The 19,536-nt window shown below is 52.4% G+C and overlaps 1 protein-coding gene across 5 annotated transcripts in view; it reads right to left on the minus strand.

The window, feature by feature from the left end:
• The window catches only part of BACE2 (beta-secretase 2), a 72,565-nt gene that overhangs the window by 37,112 nt on the left and 15,917 nt on the right, over window positions 1-19,536 (minus strand). For all 5 annotated transcript variants that reach the window (XM_036349345.1, XM_036349344.1, XM_036349343.1 and 2 more), the window contains exon 2: window positions 3,295-3,383. In XM_036349345.1, coding sequence (XP_036205238.1) covers window positions 3,295-3,383 — 89 coding nt within the window. The remainder of the gene's footprint in view (window positions 1-3,294; window positions 3,384-19,536) is intronic.

The raw sequence follows: 19,536 nt of genomic DNA on the forward strand, positions 1-19,536 counted from the left end.
GAAAATACATGGTTAAGTTTTTGTGGGTCACATGACCTCCGTTTCAGCTACTCCGCTATGTGAGGATAATGAGCAAGCAGCCTCTGGCAATACATAAGCAAATGTGCCTGGCTGGCTGTGTTCCAATAAAACTTTATTTACAAAGCAGACAGGCGGTCCCATGTAGCCTGTGGGCCCTAGTGTGCCAGCTCCTGACCTTGGAGATCAGCTATCTCCCCCGAACAGTGGAAAAGTACCATCACTTTCTTTTGAGAAATGGTTTTCCTTTCCCTGCGTCCAGGCTACAGAGAACAATAGAATCTGCTCAGGTTCGCGCTGAGAGCCTGAACTGGATATGTCTTCTGTAGTTTTCCGGCCAGGCTGCCAGTCCCCTCTTGGCGGGGGACAATCTGGATGTGTTGTTGTCATTTGCAGGGAGATGAGAGGCAGTTGCAGCTACACGGCTCAGGTTCAAATACCAGGGCAGCCACTTATCAGCTGTGTGACCCTGGGTCACGCCATTTAACCTCGCCATGCCCCAGTTTCCTCAACTCAAAATGGGGAGAATACAGCACCATCCCTCGTGGGGTTAATTTTGAGGATTAAAGAGTGAATATGTAAAGCACTTGGAACAAAACCCTGGAACACAGCAGGTATACAACAAAAATAGCTGCTGTTATAATGATCTAATCACTTGTTACCTTTACTCCATGTATGAATTATTGGAGAATGTAGGGTTTTTCCCCCTAGAAAATCTTCTGTAGCGCTCCTCTTACTGAATATCCAAAACTGTCTCATTCTGAGGTCTAGCCACCCCCACTGGAGGGGGCAAGTGTGTGGGGAAGGCTTGGTTAAGGCGGCCAGGAAAGTGGAGGAGCCTTGCAGGTTTATAGACGGCACAGTTGGCCCTGGCTGGTGTGGCTCAGTGGAGAGAGCACTGACCTGCGGATTGAAGGGTCCCAGGTTCTATTCCGGTCAAGGGCACATGCCCGGGTTGCAGGCTCGACCCCCAGTGGAGGGTGTGCAGGGGGCAGCCAATCAAGGATTCTCCTTCATCACTGATGTTTCTCTCTCTCCCTCTCCCTTCCTCTCTGAAATCAATAAAAATACATATATATTTTAAAAAGGTACAGTTGTGTTTCAGACCAGCACTGCCCACGAGACCTTGCTGTGAGAACAGTCTCTGGATGCCGTCCCATACGGCAGCCATGGGTGGCTATGGAGCCCTTCAAAAGTGATTGTGGTGTGGCCAAACACGGAACATTTACTTAACATTAATTAACGAGCCACACGTGGCTAATGGCGGCCCTTGCGGAAAGCACGGCTCCAGACAAAGGGAGAAAGCGCTCCTAAACCATATCCCCTGGGATCCGCAAACCCAACCCAGGGCCCAGAGACGAACCGTAAGCAGCTCTGCGGGTCATCAGCGCACAGTGTCCAGCACTAAATTAAAAATCAAGTGCATTCCTCCCTCTTCACGTTCTAACGTCCTACCTCTTGGCGTTGAAAAGCCTTGGCTCTCAACTGCTCTGCACATTAATTACCCAAATCGAGAGGGAGCCCAGATCGGCTTCTTCTTGACAGCATCCCTCTGCGTGCCCAGAAACAGCAATCCACCAAGGACGCGGGGAGCCAGGAAAAAGTCCACGCGCCACAATAAAATCGCTTTGCACCAAATTCAGGAGACCTCTCCTCTGATAAGGGTGTTCAGGGAACTTGGGATTGAAAAGTGAAATCAATGGGACGGAGGAGAAGAGAGCCCAGCACGTGTCGTTATTGCAAAAGAAACCTGGGTGGTTTCAGAAAACATGAAAGAGAAGGAGGAGGGCTCTCCTGAGTCATACCACCCCGGAGGGTCCCGCAGGACTCCGCCAACTCCTTCCTGGGGCGTCTCTGCACGTTTCAGAGTTACCTTCAGGGTGGTTGGCCGGGGGCCAGATCCCCCCGACTCTTCCACGGTCCTGGAAGTGACCGGAACAGTGGGTCGCAGACGGCCCGAGGGCTCTCAGTTAGCCTGCCTGACCTGGTGGTTCATCAGCATTCTCAACAATGGCGCATGCCAGTGGGCTCCAATAGGGCCAGTGCCCCCTGGCCACTCAAACAACGGGCAGGCTCAATACCTTATCTAAAGAGTCAGGCAAGCCTGGCCGGTGTGGCTCTGGGGTTGAGCGTCCACCCATGAATCTAGAGGTCACCAGTTCAATTCTCAGTCAGGACACATGCATAGGTTGCGGGCTCTATCCCCAGTAGGGGGTGTGCAGGAAGCAGCTGATTGAGGATTCTCTCTCATCATTGATGCCCCCCCTCTCCCTTCTCCTCTCTCTAAAATCAATAAAAACATATTTGGGGGGAAAAAATCAGGCAAAAATGTCTGTCACTGTCACATGGACAGAGGAGGCATTTGGTCTCGGGTTGTCCAGCTCAGCCTCCTTCAGGTCACCAGGTACTTCTCGCATATTCTAACTCCACTGACAGGCGCCTGTCGAGGAAAGAAATTGCTCCCATGCCTCACTGATCTGTGGGTTCCAGGTGGAGTGTGGGAGGCGGGGAAATGCTAATAGAATTATACTTAATTTCCTGAATAGATTAGTAGGTCAGGAAGGATGAGTATATTGAATCTCTCATCAAGCCAACTGGCTGGAGGCTGTTTCGTTGGCTAAAAAAGAAGCACATTTTGAAAAGCACACCGTCTCCCTTTTGCTGCAGATTAGTTCGCGCGACACTCGCCGCCCTGGGCAGCGGGCGTCTGATGGGAACGCGCCACACAAATGACTCATGGTAGCCTGACGTCTCATCTCATAAATCAAAGAGACCTTGTCAAAGGGCCCCAAGCCCAATCCCCAATTACTGGGGAAATGCTTCAGGAAGCATGAAGCCTGAATACCCAATGTCTGGGGGACTTGAATCGGAGGCCGAGAAACCCAACCGAGCCTTGTTACAACCGAGGGAGATCAGAGGGCCAAGCGAACAGGCATCACAGCGCAGGCGCTGTGCTCAGAGCAGAAGCCTCTGAGAAACTGGGGAAGGCAGCGAGAACCTCCTCCCGGCCTCCACCGAGTGCCGACTGGCACTTTTTTAGAGCGAATCTCGTGAGCATGTACAGAGACGATTAGAATTTCCTATGGATTCCCCTGGAATGAACACAGATGCATTCACACATACACTACACACACACACACAAACGTATACACATACACACAACTATATACACACATACATCTTCCTTAAGAGGAAACAGACTTTGGGCTGTTCTACTCCAGGGTCCTTTGAAGTATTGGTGTGGTGCCCCCAAGCCTGGCCAGACCCATCACTCACCTCTGGGTGTCAAAGTAGGAGTCTATGTAAGGATGCGGGGCGCCGGCCACGGCGAAGTTGCTGCTCCCGGTGTCAACAAGAATCTGCAGCTTTTATTTTTAAAGGAAAAAGAGAGAGACCATCAGGTTACTTGAATAGGACCATATTCTTGAATGATTCTTCTAAAAATTAACTACTAATCATTTATTGCTTGGAAACATATGTATCGATTGGAAAATTTTTAAAAAGCTGTTATAACACTGACATGTGAACACAGCCCATGAAGAAACTTGCAGCAGGGAGGGGAAACGGTTTTGCCTCCAACCCACAGCAAGCCTTACAGAGAACAAATCTCACGAAATAGCGGGGATTTCCTTCCTAAGCCATTGGCACGAACAAGGCAGGCCCTTCTCACCCCGGCTGTTGCCCAGGTCTGTCACCTGACTGGGCTCACCAACTCCTGCCTTTCCCATCTCACTTGGAATTCCTGATCCAACGGGGCCTCCCTCATTCCCGCTGCATAGCACCTGGTCACAGGTCTCATTTTTTGTTTTAATGAGGTATAATTTACATATACAGCGGGGGCCTTGACTTACGAGTTTAATTCGTTCCTAGACCGAGCTCATTAAGGAGCTCGTTAAGGAGCTCGTTAAGTCAAATTACTCTATCAACTCAATGCAAAAAATCGGCCAAGAGACAGCTGGTATCTCAAAAAACTCGTCAGTCAAGACACTCGTAAGTCAAGGCCCCACTGTAATACAAATGCACGATCTTAGATTTTCCACTGATGTGTTTAGACATGGTGTCCACTCAAACCAAGATAGACATTTCTACTCTTTCCAAAAGGTCCCTTCACGCCCCTTCCCAGTCAACCCCTCCTGTTCTGCAATTCCGATCACTTCCTATGTCATTTAGAGTTTTTAATGGAGGCCTCACACTGGGCATAATTGACGAAATCTTTGGCCATTGGTGACTGATTCAGCTTCTAACCGCGCCCGCCCCCCCCCACCCCCCTACCCCCTGCCCGCCAGGAGGGGTGAGGCTGAAAGTTCCAGTCTTCTATCCCAGGTAGCTCCCCATCCTCAGGGGCTCTCCGAAGGCCAGCTCGGGAAGGTACCTGGGTGTGGCTGGAAGGGGCTTGTGAGGAATAACAAAAGGCACCTTTATCACTCTAGTCCAGTGATGGCGAACCTTTTGAGCTCGGCGTGTCAGCCTTTTGAAAAACCCTAACTTAACTCTGGTGCCCTGTCACATATAGAAATTTTTTGATATTTGCAACCATAGTAAAACAAAGACTTATATTTTTGATATTCATTTTATATATTTAAATGCCATTTAACAAAGAAAAATCAACCAAAAAAATGAGTTCGCGTGTCACCTCTGACACGCGTGTCATAGGTTCGCCATCACTGCTCTAGTCACTTAGGAACTTGTGAGGGTTTCAGGAGCTCTGCCAGGAACTGAGATGAAGACTGAGTATATGTTTCTTCTTACGCGTCACAATAGCACACGTGATCCATGAGAAACAGCAAGGGCCCGACCTGATCGGCCATCAGAATGAAACTTGCCCAGCACCAGGGCCACTGTCCCAACAGCAGACGCCCGGTCCAGGCAACATGAGCGAATACAGAGTGTCCCCCAAAATGTATACTCACTTTAACAGCTGACAGCTCAATTCTGAGAATGAAATGTATTTTAATAAACGCTGCCTTTATAATGATTCAATGTGTGTGTACCCATTTTGGGGGGACACCCTATATATGTAGCTCCCAGGGCCCTGAGTCTGCATCACTATCTCTGGGGTTTAAATGTTTCCTGGAGGCCAGGTGAGCTCTTCAAGTTGCCCGGGTGGAAGCAGCAGAGACGTGGAGGAGGAGGGGGAATAAAACCCCAGAATCCCTTCATGAGGCCAATTGGGGAATTTCAGGCCTTTCAGAGAAGGCAGTGCAGTGAGGATTTCTCTTTCTCAGTCATGAAAAGTCCCAGATAACAACATATAGATTCCGGAACCAACATCCCTCCTCTCCGAGCTGGTGGTCAGTGAGGAAAGCGAGCCATTTCTACAACAGTCCCCTGAGTCTCACTGGCAACCACACAGCCGACAGCCTGGCAGGACTCTGGTTCCCAGGCTGGCATTCCACATCCCCGTCCCCCGCGCCTGCGCACGGGCGTGGCCACAGTGGACACAAGGCTATTGTCCTTGGCACAATGGCCCCAGTGACTGCCGGGGACTGTCTTGGCAGACACTGCCCTCTTTCCTGGGTGTGGAATTCCACCCACAGCCTCTGCATCATATCAGAACCACGTCCTTGACACACCCCCGTCCTCACGATCCTGCCACAGAGGCAGGGCCACAAAAGCGGAGAAAGCTCCCCAAACACAGGCTGTGTTCCTTCACAGACGACTCCAGGTGCCCGGGCCTTCTGTCCAGCCTTCCCGGCCAGCTCAGCAGAAGCTGGCTTTCAAGAAAATTCAGAGCCACGGCTCGGCAACGTTGGTCACCGCCTCGGCCGTTCCTACAGTGTGATTCAAGGAGACAGATCACCCCGATAATTGAGGCAGCCACCCCATCAGGCGAGGGATGGACATCCAGGGAGCAGTAAACACGCGGGGAGGAGGCGGGTAGGGGTAGGGTTGCTTCTAGTAATGTTTCTGAGCAGTAAACCAGCCAACCCCTTCTCCTGCCCAAGGATGCTGGGAACGGACATTTCTCAGGCTGATTTCGTCCTGTGGCAGATGTCGTCCTCATCGAACCGCACTCTTGGAAACACCTTCCACTTTGTTCCTAAAAATTCTCAGTCCCCAGGGCCAGGGCAAGTAATGTCAACTGAAAAGGAAAAAAAATAAAGAAGAATGCCACTTGCCCTATAATTGTGCACGATCCACTGTAAAGGGTCGGAACGCGGAGGCTCGGGGTGCAGGTTTCGTCTGGACACCACACCCCACTCCACAGGCCAGCAACGTCGCCTGCTGCTTCCCTTATCCCGGGAATTCCCAAAACCATTTCCTGCCTCACACACGACAATCTCACCCCAGAACACCCCAGTCAGCCCCGTAAGGGACACTGAAAGACACGCAGCCTCAGATTCGTGGAATGTTTTGTGCTTTCGAAGCACAACCATGCCTGAGAAGCGCCTGAGGAAGATATTATTCATGTCCCACAAGGAGGAAGGCAGAAATGCAGCATTTATTGTAAGTGTGTTGAGTGACCGGGGAAAGGGCTTGGAGATGAAACTTGAAAAGGGGAAGCAGCAGAGGTGGGAGACGTGTCCTGGCCCCTGCAGTTGGGAACCCGGCCAGGAAGAATGAGGTGCCCCCGGCCTTTCTCTAAAACCTGCCTGTGACCCCAGTGGCAGGACCCAGAAATGCTCAGAACTAAGGGAGGAGCTGATGGCAAATTGTGGGTCCACATCTTAAAAAACAAACAGCAACACCCCAAACACACTGCCTCCAGCTCCTGCCTCTCCCCCTCTTCCTGGCCGAGCATCCGTGGGCCTCTCCTGTCTCAGTTCTCTCTCCACAGCCTGCTGGGACGGGGCTTCTGCCTCGCTGTCCAGTGCCAGCCAAGGTCACACTGACCTCTGTACACTCACCCCATCTCCCCCGCCTCCAGCCTTCCAGCACCACCGGCCGCTACGGACCAGTCCCTCCTGGAAGCTCTGAAAATCCCACCTCCCCAGCCCCCCAACCACCCTCTTCCCAGCCGCTGTGGCAGATGTCGTCCTCATCGAACCGCACTCTTGGAAACACCTTCCACTTTGTTCCTAAAAATTCTCAGTCCCCAGACCCTGCTGTGTCGTTTTCACACTGCAGCCCCGCTGTCTTCTCCAGATGACGCCCCTCTCCGCGAGAGTGGGGCCCTGAATGGCTCATCATTTCCTCTCTAGCACCTCGGACAATGCCCAGGGCTTAGTAGATGCTCAATAAAGAGCTGAATGAAGGAAGGAAACTAGGGGATAAGACAACCTTTCGCTGAGTGGAGACTACGTAGCAGAAATACATATTCTGGGGAAAAGGAATGTGCTCGTACATTTATGGCACAAATCTGCATGGCACACCTACCAATCAGACACAGAATATTGAGAGGCAAAAGGTCTTAAACAATCTATTCCCAAGGTGGGAGGTAAGATCTGTGGCAATTCTATTACCCACTCCAACAAAGACCTCCTTCTTCGACAGTATCCTCAGTCCTACCCAAACCTGCACAGTAAGAGTCTACGACCATGAATCAAGAGCCACCATTACATCCACGTTACAGGTGGTGGGAACTGGACACGTTTAGAACGTGATCGGTTTTTCCATGTTGAGAGTGCTGCCTTCACGCCCACGTGGCTCCTCACTCAGCGGAGCAGTGACGGGCCAACAGGGCCCGCCTGGGTCAAGGCCACTCAGAGCAGGCGCCCGGGCAGGTTCTTCTCCTGCCTGTGTCCGCTCCCTTGTTGGGGAGGGGGGTGGTCAACTCTCTCACGGGTGCTCGTGAGGAGTAAACACAGTCACGTGAGTTAACTGCAGGCTCTCAGCCAGTGAGCGATAAATGCTAGTGTTGATGATAAGCCCAGCTTCAGCAGGAGGGGGGAAGACTGAGATCGGCCACTGGCGGCCATCGAGGCAAACTCCACGACATCCCAAGGAACTCTGGCCAAGGACTGGCTCCGGAGTGACTGGAATCCAATGACCCTCAGGAAGAGTCCTTTAGGAACATCGTTGGGGACAGTCAGGATGTTATCACCACACCTTGCTCCACCTGGACGAAGCTCACTCGTCTTTAAAATGAAGTATTTGGTAGGGCTTTATTTTCCTCACTAGAGGCCCGGTGCACAAAATTCGTGCACAGGTAGGGCCCTTAGGCCTGGCCAGCGATCAGGGCCGATCAGGTTCCCCGCCTCCCCACCTCCTCCTTCCCTCGCCACCGGTGCAGCCACTGGAGTGCAGCCACTGGTGTGCCACAACCACAAAGTTCCCCCCACCTCTATGTCTCCCCTTCCCTTGCTCCCTCAGCGCCCCGCCACCACTGCTGGTCACCCGCCATGTTCCACACCACCCCCTGGTGGTCCACGCACATCACAGCAAGCAATCGAACTCCCGGTCTCCCGGTCAAACTCCCGAAGGGACACTTTGCATATTAGCCTTTTATATATGGATTTTGTGTTGATGCATTTTGTCACCTTTTGTGACAGCATTTATTGCCTTTGACTTCCTCCAATTTGCCTGTTTTCTCTCAGTGAGCTCCTGCATTGCTTGAGGACAAAGTCCTTTCTCTTTGTCTCTTTCTGATGATCCCCAGAGGGAAGGCAAGAGGGACCCACTAATCCCCGTCCCTCAGATGAGGAGGAAGAGGTGGGAGCTCCCAGTGGGGGTGGGGGAGAGGCAGACAAAGAGGCCACACCTGCCAAGAAGCTGGAAGAAGCCGGAGAGAGCTCACCAGGCCGAATTCCCACTCCGTGTGTGCCAACATTTTACTTAGATTTTGTAGAACTGGCTAGGATGGACTACCTTAACTAAGGTCCCTGCTGCTCTATACAGAAAGCTCTTAATTTTCAAAGGATAGCCAACGAGAAGACAGGGGAGGTGCTGAAGGTGCCCACCACGTGCCCTGGCAGCTGGCTCTGGCTGCAGGAGGAAACCCCTCTGGCGTCCAGCACCAGCCGAAGTGAGGGTCACGGAATGAACATTCCGGGGAACAGCTCTCACCCCCAAACACACAGCAGCTGATGGACCGGGACCTCCATCTCCTCGCTCCTCTGGTGGACAGCTTTGAGGGTGCCCATGCAGCTCCCTAGAAGTCCCCCAGCAGGACGGGCCCAGGTGCCCACGGCTCCTCCTTTCTGCCTCAGCTCTTTCCTCCATGCCTGTCTCAAGGGCAGAGACAGGAGAGGAAAGGACGAGCCATGCACACCTCGCCTTATGCACCCCAAACACCAAATATCCTGTAACTCAGACCCTGACTGAACAAAGCAAAACCAGAGTGGTCAGGAGGCTAAGACCCTCCTGGGGCGAGGAACCAGCCATCACACCGCACGCCTGCCACCGGCTGACACCTGCACACGGGCTGCATGCCTTCCACGGCCCCTTCTCGGCTCCTGGGGATGCTGGGGCAATCACCACGCCGAAAGCCACGCGCTAATTGCCGCAATAAGGTAACATGCTGCATTCAAGGGAAGAACTGGTTATGGATCCAGTGAGCGATAAGCAGCCCGAGACTTCTCAGATATCACTGTCTCTTTTTCAGCAGGTTAATAGGAAAATTAGCAGATAATTTAAATAATGGCTCATTTAACACAACGGCTCCTAATTACATGAGCAGCCCATCTGCCAGCGTCTGCTGCCAGAGCCCCCACGCAGCGGCCTTTCCGGCCCAGCCACGCGGGCTGTTTGCCCACAGTTTTTCCACGGGATTGTCGGTGCCGGTCTCGTTAATCAGGTCCTATCAGCGCTTCGGCTGTAGAAATGCATCTCATTCACTTCAACACATCTTGCTAAAGACAGCAAAAATAACTGCCACGCGCCATTTCTCCACAATCTGAATTGAAATTAAGGTTCTTACTCTAAAGAAGGGGGGAACCATTTCCAAAAGGGCTCCGCTTAACACAGCCAGATGTTGAAGAACTTCGCGAGGAAGAGCTGGATGGTGCGGTTTATCCGGGCTCGGCACGTGGCACGCACACACATGCCTGTGCTTCTGCTCTTGCGCAATGGGCCCGACTAGAAAAACACGTGTCAAGAGTCATGCGGATGCCTTGGCTCCTTGGAAGACCACAGCTGCCAAGGGCACGGTGGGGAGGGGAGGGCCAGGCCCAGCCGCCTGCTTCGGGCGCGGTCCCAGCTTTCCAAGGAATGCTGAGCGCGTGGCAGGCGAAGACGGGCTGTGGAGGGTGAGGCTGAGAGCGGGCTCTGGGGTGTAGGAGGGCTGGTGCTGGGTCCCCGCTGGAAGGGCCTAAAAGTCACGCCCAGATCAGAATCCTTCTGGACACGGGAGCTGCCACCGCCTCTGTTGCCGAAACCTGTTCCCGGGGTGGTGGGGCGGTGACTGGAGGGAGGGGTGCTCCCCGAGTTCTGGAACTTTCCAAAGCACCCCTCGCTGGTAGGAAGCGTAGAAAGGGTAAGGTGGCGAGATGTGATCACGGACCCATAGCTGGCGAAGACGGTCCATTCCTACCCAGGGTGCTGCTCTAAGTCCATCTCCCACCTGTGGCCCCAGGATGCACCCTGCAGTGTCTCCGAAGCGGAACAGCTTGAAAAAGACCAGCGTAGGGTCCGCCACACCTGGGTCTGAGCCCGGGCTTCACCTCTGTTGGCTGTGGAACCTCAGGGGCGTGGCACACTCTCTCTGAGCCTCAGTGTCCTCACCTGTAAAGTGGGGTCAGGAAGGGTGCTGCTCTGAGGTGAGCACCTGGCGTAAGAGTGATGCACCCAGGACAAGGCCTGGCCACTGGGGAGCTTTCATTCCTCGGAGAGGGCGGGGTGCCTCTGTCTTTCCTCGTTACAGGGCTGACTTCTCCCATCACTGTGCCGACCCGACCTGTACCACACCACCCACCAGACCTCACTGGGGTCCAGGCGCAGATGGGAAGTGGGCGCACCAGCCGCACACCTGGAGGGTGTGCCCAGCGGTCCTTCCTGGGGCACAGCGGCTGGTCCTGCAGCAGGTGAGGCGGAGATGGATGTGACCGTGTGCCGAAACAGCAGAAATGACCCGTGGTGGGCAGTGCCCGCCCTCAACCGGAACAGGCAGAAGCTCTAGTCCCACTCAAGAAGCTCTAGTCCCAGAGTCACCCATTCTGTCCACCTTGTCTGCCTTTTCTCCCTGCCCTGGTCAGCGGCCACCCTCTCGCCTGGCTGCCTAAGGTCCTCCATCCCCTTTCCCCTGCCTCCGCCTCCATGGATCTGCATGTCCTGTCCCTCTACCTCTGGAATCTCCCTGCGGCTGCGCACGCTCCCCTCTCCCTTGCTGCGCCATGAGTCACCCCGTGGCTCCGTGTTGTGGGCCCTGAGCACAGAGCTGGGCACACAGTGAGTGCTCAGGGAAAGCTACTGAATGAATGATGGACGGATGAATGAATGAATGGATGAATGGATGGATGAATGAATGGATGAATGGGTGAATGAATGAATGGACAGAGCCCGGACGGCACTGAGGCATCCTGTCCAGTTAGTTTGCGCTCTCTTGCCCGTGTTTCTCAGGGCCCTACGCCCTCCCGGGATTCTGGTGAGTCCGCATCTTCCCATCCCAGAGTGCCCTGGGCTCTGAGCACGTGTTTTAACAGTAGCGTAGTGACATCATCGCAGCATTCCGGAGAAGGAAGAGAAAACCACCCCTAAACCCACCGCCTCCATGAAGCTGTCCAGGTGTCCAGCTCCGGGTCTCATCCTGACATGTGAGAGCTGACCCCTGGCTTCCTCACTTAATATTCTAAGGCTCCAGCTGTCCATTCAGGCTGTTGAGACTCAGAAAAGACATCCACACACAAGTCCCAGGGGTGTGAACACGCATTCAGGGTGGCCCCCGGGCCAGAGACCGGCAGAGCCAGGGCCACCACGGGGCACCGATGCACCACTCAGAGCTCTCGGAGCAGCCAGGGCCACACCTGAAGGAGGCGTCCGGTTTGTGGCAGTGGCTGCAGGTGGGGGAGTTACCCTCAGGGATCCCAACATCTGGTGCCTGGTTCTGTGCCTCTCGGATGGAGAAGCCAAGCAGGGGCTAAGGGGAAGCTGCCGTGAACAGCCTCACATGGGCCAAGCCTCTGGAAGTCAGAGCCGGAAGCCGGGAAGCGCTTGTTTGTTGGCAAGATGCTCCCGGACAGGGGCCTGGCTGCTCCCGTCTACTTGTCTGCGGTAGATCCCTCCCTCCCTGTAGGCGAACTCGGGACGGGGCTGGGAGGCAGAGATGAGCATGGGGCACCCTCTCCATGGAGCATGTCGGGCCCCTGAGCACCCCTGCCTGGGCCGCGGGCGTCTCCCTCAGCCTCCGAGGTTATACAATGTACCTGCTGGCAGGGTGCCACCCCGTTGATGGAGGAATGAAGGCGGATATTTAAATAGTCACGAGTGAGAATCACAAGGCTGGGCCTCACTGACGCCAGTGAACATAAGGATCCTTTTTCACGGTAACCCGCGCCTCCGAAAGCGCCAGCCAAAGGGACAAACACAGGTTCGTCCCCGTTTTCTGGTGATTACAGGGGGAAGGGGACAAGCAGGGAAACCTCTATTAACAGAGGGCAAGCTAGTCTTTTCTTCCCCAAAGAGACAGCTAAAAACACCCCCCAAACCCCACCTTTTCAGGGATTTTTAGAAAATGTCACTTTAGCTAAAAATCAGCTCTTTCTGCTCATTTCCCACAGGAGCTGAAACAGATTCCCATCCAAGGTGCAGTGTCTTAACCGCAGGCTATTTCTGCAGCCCCTTTAGCTTGAGTTGGTCATGGCAACAGAAAAGGACTTTAGGTCTGAACTTTCATTTAAAAACACGGGATTAACTTCATCTTATTTCCCAACGTTCAGATATTGTTAGCTTTTAGTAAATGTTGAAAAAAGAAAAAGGAAGATAATGCGTACACACTGCAGCAGCAGCAGGCACGATTTTCAAGTTGCTATTCCAGTCGCCTCAGTTCTCGAATGTCTCCCAACTCCAACAGTTTGCTTCTCAGCCCGGTAACCCGTCATGCCCATACCTGTATGACCTGTCAGTGTCTCTCGGGTGACAAACAAAGGAGAGAATGCACAGGTGTGGGTCAGCTACCGCTAAACCTCGTGTGGTTAACATCTCAGGAAATTGTGCTGTGAATATTTTCATGGATTTTTTGTGGGGGTTTTTTTGTTTTGCTTTTTTCCTTCTCTCGGAGGTCTGGAATGGATTAATTCAATTTACATGATTTCTAATGGGAAAAACGATGTGGTTGGTTTCAAACACGTTGCTTCCCGAACGAATTAAGTTGGAGAACCCAAAGAGACAACTAAAACAGTGGTCCACTCCCCACTATTTGCTTACTCCTCACTATCATTCCAGGAATTAAGGTTTCTTTTCGTTGTGGTAAAGGACACGAAACATACCATTTACCATCGGAACCAGTTCTGAGTGTACAGCTAAGCGGCGCTACGTCTAGTATTCACATTGTTGCGCAGCCACCGCCACCATCCATCAACGGAACGCTTTCCTCTTGTAAAACTGAACCTGTCCCATTACACGAGTCCCGTTCCCCCCTCCCCAGTGCCTGGCACCCACCAGTCTGCTTTCTGACTCGATGAACTTGACTTCTCTATGTCCCTAATGAGTGACTGGCTTACTTGGCTGAGCTTAATGTCCTCAAGGTTGGTCCCTGCAGGGGCAGGTGTCAGAATGCCCTCCCTTTTGAAGGTTGGATCATAATCCATTATATGTAGAGGCCACATTTAAAAACCCACCCATCCATCCATGGACACTTGCTCGCTCATTTTGGATGTGGTGAATTAAGCTGCTTGAACACAGGTGGACAAATGTCTCTTCGAAATCCTGTTTCAAGTCTTCTGGGAGGATTCCTGCACCCCCGCCCCCCATAAATATTTAGTGAGCAGCTACCACATCCTTGGGCCACGGGGATGAAGAAGATAAGGTGTCCCTTACAGAATCCACCACCTAATGATCAGATAAAAGACCAGCTCCTCCCGCATAAGGTTTTCAGTCTATTGAATTGACTGAAGAACTGGTGAGGCTTACCGTGCAGGTAACTAGAGGTAGTTCATTTGAGGTTTATCCATGATTTAAAGGTTTAATTTCCCAGCGCTTTCCCCCGCCACTCAACACACTAAAAAAAACAAAAAACTACTGTGTTTATGATATTTGCCAAGGTACTATCGCCAATTTTAACACTGTAAAACGAGAACCAGAAAAGCAAGTTTCCCAATAGGGAGATGGACTGCCAATCACACACTCTGTCACTCTGAGCTGTGCATACAGATGGCTGCGTAATGGCTGTGCTGTATTTAAAACTCACCCACCAAGGGGACCTGCTAGGTTAGCCTCTCAGAGTTCATTCTATGAAAATACACATATGATACTGACCAACACGACGGGCTTTGAAAGCAGAAACTATTACTTCAGTCCCAAGTGTCAAAGGCACAAACACCTCCCCGCTCCACTGATGCCTGGACCTGAGCATGCGGACGGAAGCGAGGGTAACCCAGGGTTCTTCGCATGCAGCTCGGGGTGGGGGCTGTGGCCCGCCTCCCCGCGGGCACCTTCTGAAAATCTACATCGTTACTCCATCTCCTGCTCTGTGCCTGCTGGTCTGGCCAGCCCACACGCTTGGACTTGGAACCCGGAAAGGCCACTGTCTTCCGTGTTGCCGCCCTGTGCGAGTTCCAGGGCAGCCACTTAAGAAACAGGCTGTTTCTATGTGGTTTGCAAAAGGCTTTGGTATTTCTTTCTTGTTAAGCCCATGAGAAAAAAGCAAATATTTTAAAAGGCATAGAGCAATTACAGACATTTTTCTCTGCTGAGACTTTTTAAAGCCCTTCCAAGTACGTTCCTTTCAGAAAAGACCTTAAATCTCCACATGCTTATGGCAGCGGTTCTCAACCTGTGGGTCGCGACCCCTTTGGGGGTTGAACGACCCTTTCACAGGGGTCGCCTAAGACCACCGGAAAACACATCTATAATTACGTATTGTTTTTGTGATTAATCACTATGCTTTAATGATGTTCAATTTGTAACAATGAAATTGGGGGTCACCACCACATGAGGAGCTGTACTAAAGGGTCGCGGCGTTAGGAAGGTTGAGAACCACTGTTCTTATGGTGTCCAGCTATTGGAAAAAAAAATGCTAACCCAGAGGAGAAATCACAGGTGCACCTTTCTTGTGTATCCATGCCAGTGAAATAGTGTTTTCCTAACTCACAGGGAAATCTTTCAGAACATTCTAGTGATGAGAGACACTAAGACTAGGCAAAAAACAAAACAAAACAAAACCGCGACATCTTAACCTTGGCAAAGTCTTCCTACCCCTTCCCATCATGCACCTTATTATCACTGTTCATACATGTCACCTAGACATTAACCAGGCATGACACACAGCAAACATGGGTTGCAGCCACAACTGCCCATTGTGCACAAAAACCTGTGAAAATAATTCTTAGTAAAAATTGTATTATATGATTTCATGAGTCCCTAAAACACTGAAAGCAATATAAAAGCCAACATGGGGCAAAGATGGGGTTTGCAGAAAGATTTTGTAGCCCTCCAATACACCTGCCCCAACCAATCAGAGCCTCTAGCTCAGCGGTTCTCAACCTGTGGGTCGCGACCCCTTTGGCGGTCGAACGACCCTTTCACAGGGGTCGCCTAAGACCATCCTGCATATCAGATATTTACATGACGATTCATAACAGTAGCAACATTACAGTTATGAAGTAGCAACGAAAATTTTATGGTTGGGTCACAACATGAGGAACTGTATTTAAAGGGCCAGAAGGTTGAGAACCACTGCCTAACTGGTAGACCCAACTGAAGTCTTAAAACAATCAAGTTTTAGTCACTGACAGTAATTCTTTAAAATATATATATATATATATATATATATATATATATATATATATATTTCAGAGAGGAAGGGAGAGGGAGAGAGAGATAGAAACATCAATGATGAGAGAGAATCATTGATCAGCTGCCTCCTGCACACCCCCTACTGGAGACCAACCCCGCAACCCGGGCATGTGCCCTGACCAGGAATCGAACCATGACCTCCTGTGTCATAGGTTGACGCTCAACCACTGAGCCATGCTGGCGAGGCCACTGACAAGGATTCTAAACGATGCTGGGCTTGCTAGTTTGGGAAGTATTGATGACTCTTAGAAATTGACATTAACTCAAATGATTTCTCCCAGGGCCAACACAAATTTCCCTCAGAAGTGAGTGTGAGTGCAGACTTTGGAAAAAAAACTCAGCTCTCAATTTCCTGAAGTCTGATTCATTTCCTGAAGAGTCTCCCAGCCGCACTACAGGGCGTCACCACGCCCCCACCGTGCACCCGGCCACACGTCTGGTTCCGGACAAAGTGGAGACGTGCGCACGCTGCTCAGTCTGAGTGTCCTCTCCTGGAGGGGCCAGCGGGATGGAGATCAGTGAAGCGCCCAGATGGCAAGGAGTCACAGCCAAAAGCCTCATGCGCTTAAGGGCCAGGTTTCACACTAAACATCTCAATCCTCTCTGTTTCAAGAGCTCAGAAGGGCAGGCAGCTAGATGGTCTGGGCCCCCCGAGAAGCAGCCGTAAAAGAAGCCATCATTTTCTGGGTCACCCGAATGTCACGATTTCGCCCCAGGTGGATGTGCCTTGACTTGTGGAAAACAAGCTTAACTCCGGTACACGCGCTTCTCCTCCGTCTGCCTTCAGTGTGGTAAGAGCAGGTGCGCAGCGGGTGCTCAGTCGCTTCTGTTATATTAACACGCATTTATTGAAGAACAAAAGACTTAATAAGACAAATAGTTTTTATGATCCAGAAAATAAGCCTGGGGGATGTCATAGCATAGGCTCAACTCTGTCCCAGGGGGCCCCGCCCCCTCCTTCCTGCCAACATAAAACGGTCCAGCAGGGGTCATGGACCGGAGGGGTGGGGGACCTAGGCCCCCTCTCCCTGGAACCAAGTGGGGGCAGGGGCAGAGTTGGAAGGGCATGGGCTGTAGGACCTGCCCGGTCAGGGGCTGGGACGCCAGCGGGGTGTATTAGCTTGCTCAGGGCGACATGACAAAATACCACAGACCTGGGCGACGTCAAGAACAGAAATTCCTTTCGCACAGTCTGAGGGCTGAAGTAGAGATGCCCGCAGGTCCTTTTCTCCTGGGGCCCCCTGCTGCCTCTCCGCGTGGCCATCCCGCTGTGCATGCGCACACCTGGCCTCTCTCTCTCTCTCTTCCCCTCTGCCATCTGTTCTTAAGGGGCACCAGTCACACAGGATGAGGGCCCACCCTGACAGCCTCGTTTTAAGGTAATTACACTCTAAAGGCCCTCTCTCCAAATGCAGTCACATTAAGGTGCCGGCGGTTAGGAGCTCAACTTATGATTGGAGGGGGGAGGGGGAGACATAATTCAGCCCACAGAGAGGGTGGGCCAGCACACCCAGGGATGAGGCCCTGAGCCCCTGCAGGTCACACGGCTTCAATCCAACCCCACGGGCCTGCGGACACTTCGGAGATGGCAGTGAAGGCTGACTGGACCGTGACTTGGATCTCTGTTTCCCTGACCTTCTGCAGCTCAGTATGTTCAGCTATTTGCTGAGTACCTGTGTTTACCCAAGAACGGGCTGGGTACCAGGACACTGGCTCTGCTCAGCAATGAATCAAACCAGGCCCACCCATCCTTATAAAGGCTCCTAAAATTCTCACAGACTAGTGATTCTGAAATTTTTAGGGTAAACTATACCATCAAGAAAAATATTTCTCAGTACTCAACCCTATGTGTGTGCACATCTGTAACGTATGTGCTAGGAGGTGGCTTAGTGCGGTGGTTCAGAGCACACAGTGGAGGAACACCCACCCGTTTTCAAATCCTGCTCTGCCCTCAGGAGTTGTGTTGCCTCACAATGTAACCATCTGTGCCTCAGTTTCCTCATCTGTAAAATGGGGACAGTGAACAGTAAACCCTCATTGACCCTAGCTCTAGTGAACTAACCAGAGGTACTACTTCTCTCTGTTTGTTTTTTCTTAAAGAACTAAAATTGTTTGGAAGATTTTTACACAGGTCATAAATTTAGTGTCTGAACTGAATGTTCAAAGTGTTTTTGCAGACAGCAAACTTCTATCATCTCTGGTAGTAGACAATCCAATAATGATGGAAACATTTAAACATCCTATTTAATAAAAGAGAAACATGGTAATTGGCGTACGACCACTACCCTTCCCATTGGCTAATCAGGGCGATATGCAAATTAACTGCCAGCCAAGATGGCGGCCGGCAGCCAGGCAGCTTGAAACTAACATGAGGCTTGCTTGCTTCAGTGACGGAGGACTCCAACGTTCCCCGCCTGCCGCTGCAGGCCTCTGAGCTGCAAGCAACTATGTAACAAACATAGAAGCTAAACAAAACCCCAGAAACCTGCCGGGCTTCAGCCAGCAGGATCGCAACATTGTGAGCAAAGGCCAGAAACCTACTTTCAGCAGCGGAGGCCTAAGAGCTGGAGCCAAGCCTCAAAGCTAAAGCTGGCCCAGAATAAAAAAAAAAAAGAAAAGAAAAAAAGGAGCGGTTGGGAGCTTCAGTCACCCCCAGCCTGAAAATAGCCCTCAGCTCCTCACCCAGACTGGCCAGGCACCCCAGTGGGGACCCCCAACCTGAAGGATGTGTGACCAGCTGCAAACAGCCATCATCCCCTCACCCAGGCTGGCCGGCACCCCAGTGGGGACCCCCACCCTGAAGGATGTGTGACCAGCTGCAAACAGCCATCATCCCCTCACCCAGGCTGGCCAGGCACCCCAGTGGGGACCCCACCCTGATCCAGGACACCCTTCAGGGCAAACCAGCTGGCACCCACCCATGCACCAGGTCTCTACCCTATATAGTAAAAGGGTAATATGCCTCCCAGCACCGGGATCAGTGGAGCCGCGAGGCCTCCCGGCACTGGGATCAGCGTGACAGGGGGCAGCGCCCAAACCCCCTGATCGCCCTGTGGCTCTGTGTGTGACAGGGTGCGGCGCCCCAACCCCCCCCCCCCCCCACGGGCCCTGCTCTGTGTGTGACGGGGTAGAGCCATAACCTCCCCATCGGCCCTGCCCTGAGTGTGAGAGTGGCGGCACCCCAACCCCCTGATTGGCCCTGCTCTGTGCGTGACAGGGTACAGAGCCCCAACCCCCATGATGGGCCCTGCTCTGTGAGTGACAGGGGGAAATGCCCCAACCGCCTGATTGGCCCTGCTCTGTGCATGACAGGGGGTGGTGCCACAACCTCCCCATCGACTCTCCTTGAGTGTGACAGGGGATGGTACCCCAACCCCCCAATCGGCCCTACCCTGAGCGTGACTGAGGGTGGAATCACAACCTACCGATCGCCCTGCTCTGTGTATGACAGGGGGCGGCGCCCCAACTCCCTAATCGGCCCTGCTCTGAGCCCAACCAGGGGCTGCACCTAGGGATTGGGCCTGCCCTCTGCCACCCGGGAGCAGGCTAAGCCAGCAGGTTGTTATCTCCCGAGGGGTCCCAGACTGCGAGAGGGCACAGGCCGGGCTGAGGGACCCCCCTCCCCCCCGAGTGCACAAATTTTTGTGCACCGGGCCTCTAGTCCTATATAATAAAAGCCTAATATGCAAA

Source organism: Myotis myotis, unplaced genomic scaffold, assembly GCF_014108235.1.
Source record: "Myotis myotis isolate mMyoMyo1 unplaced genomic scaffold, mMyoMyo1.p scaffold_m19_p_2, whole genome shotgun sequence".
In the NCBI taxonomy this organism is placed as follows: domain Eukaryota; kingdom Metazoa; phylum Chordata; class Mammalia; order Chiroptera; family Vespertilionidae; genus Myotis; species Myotis myotis.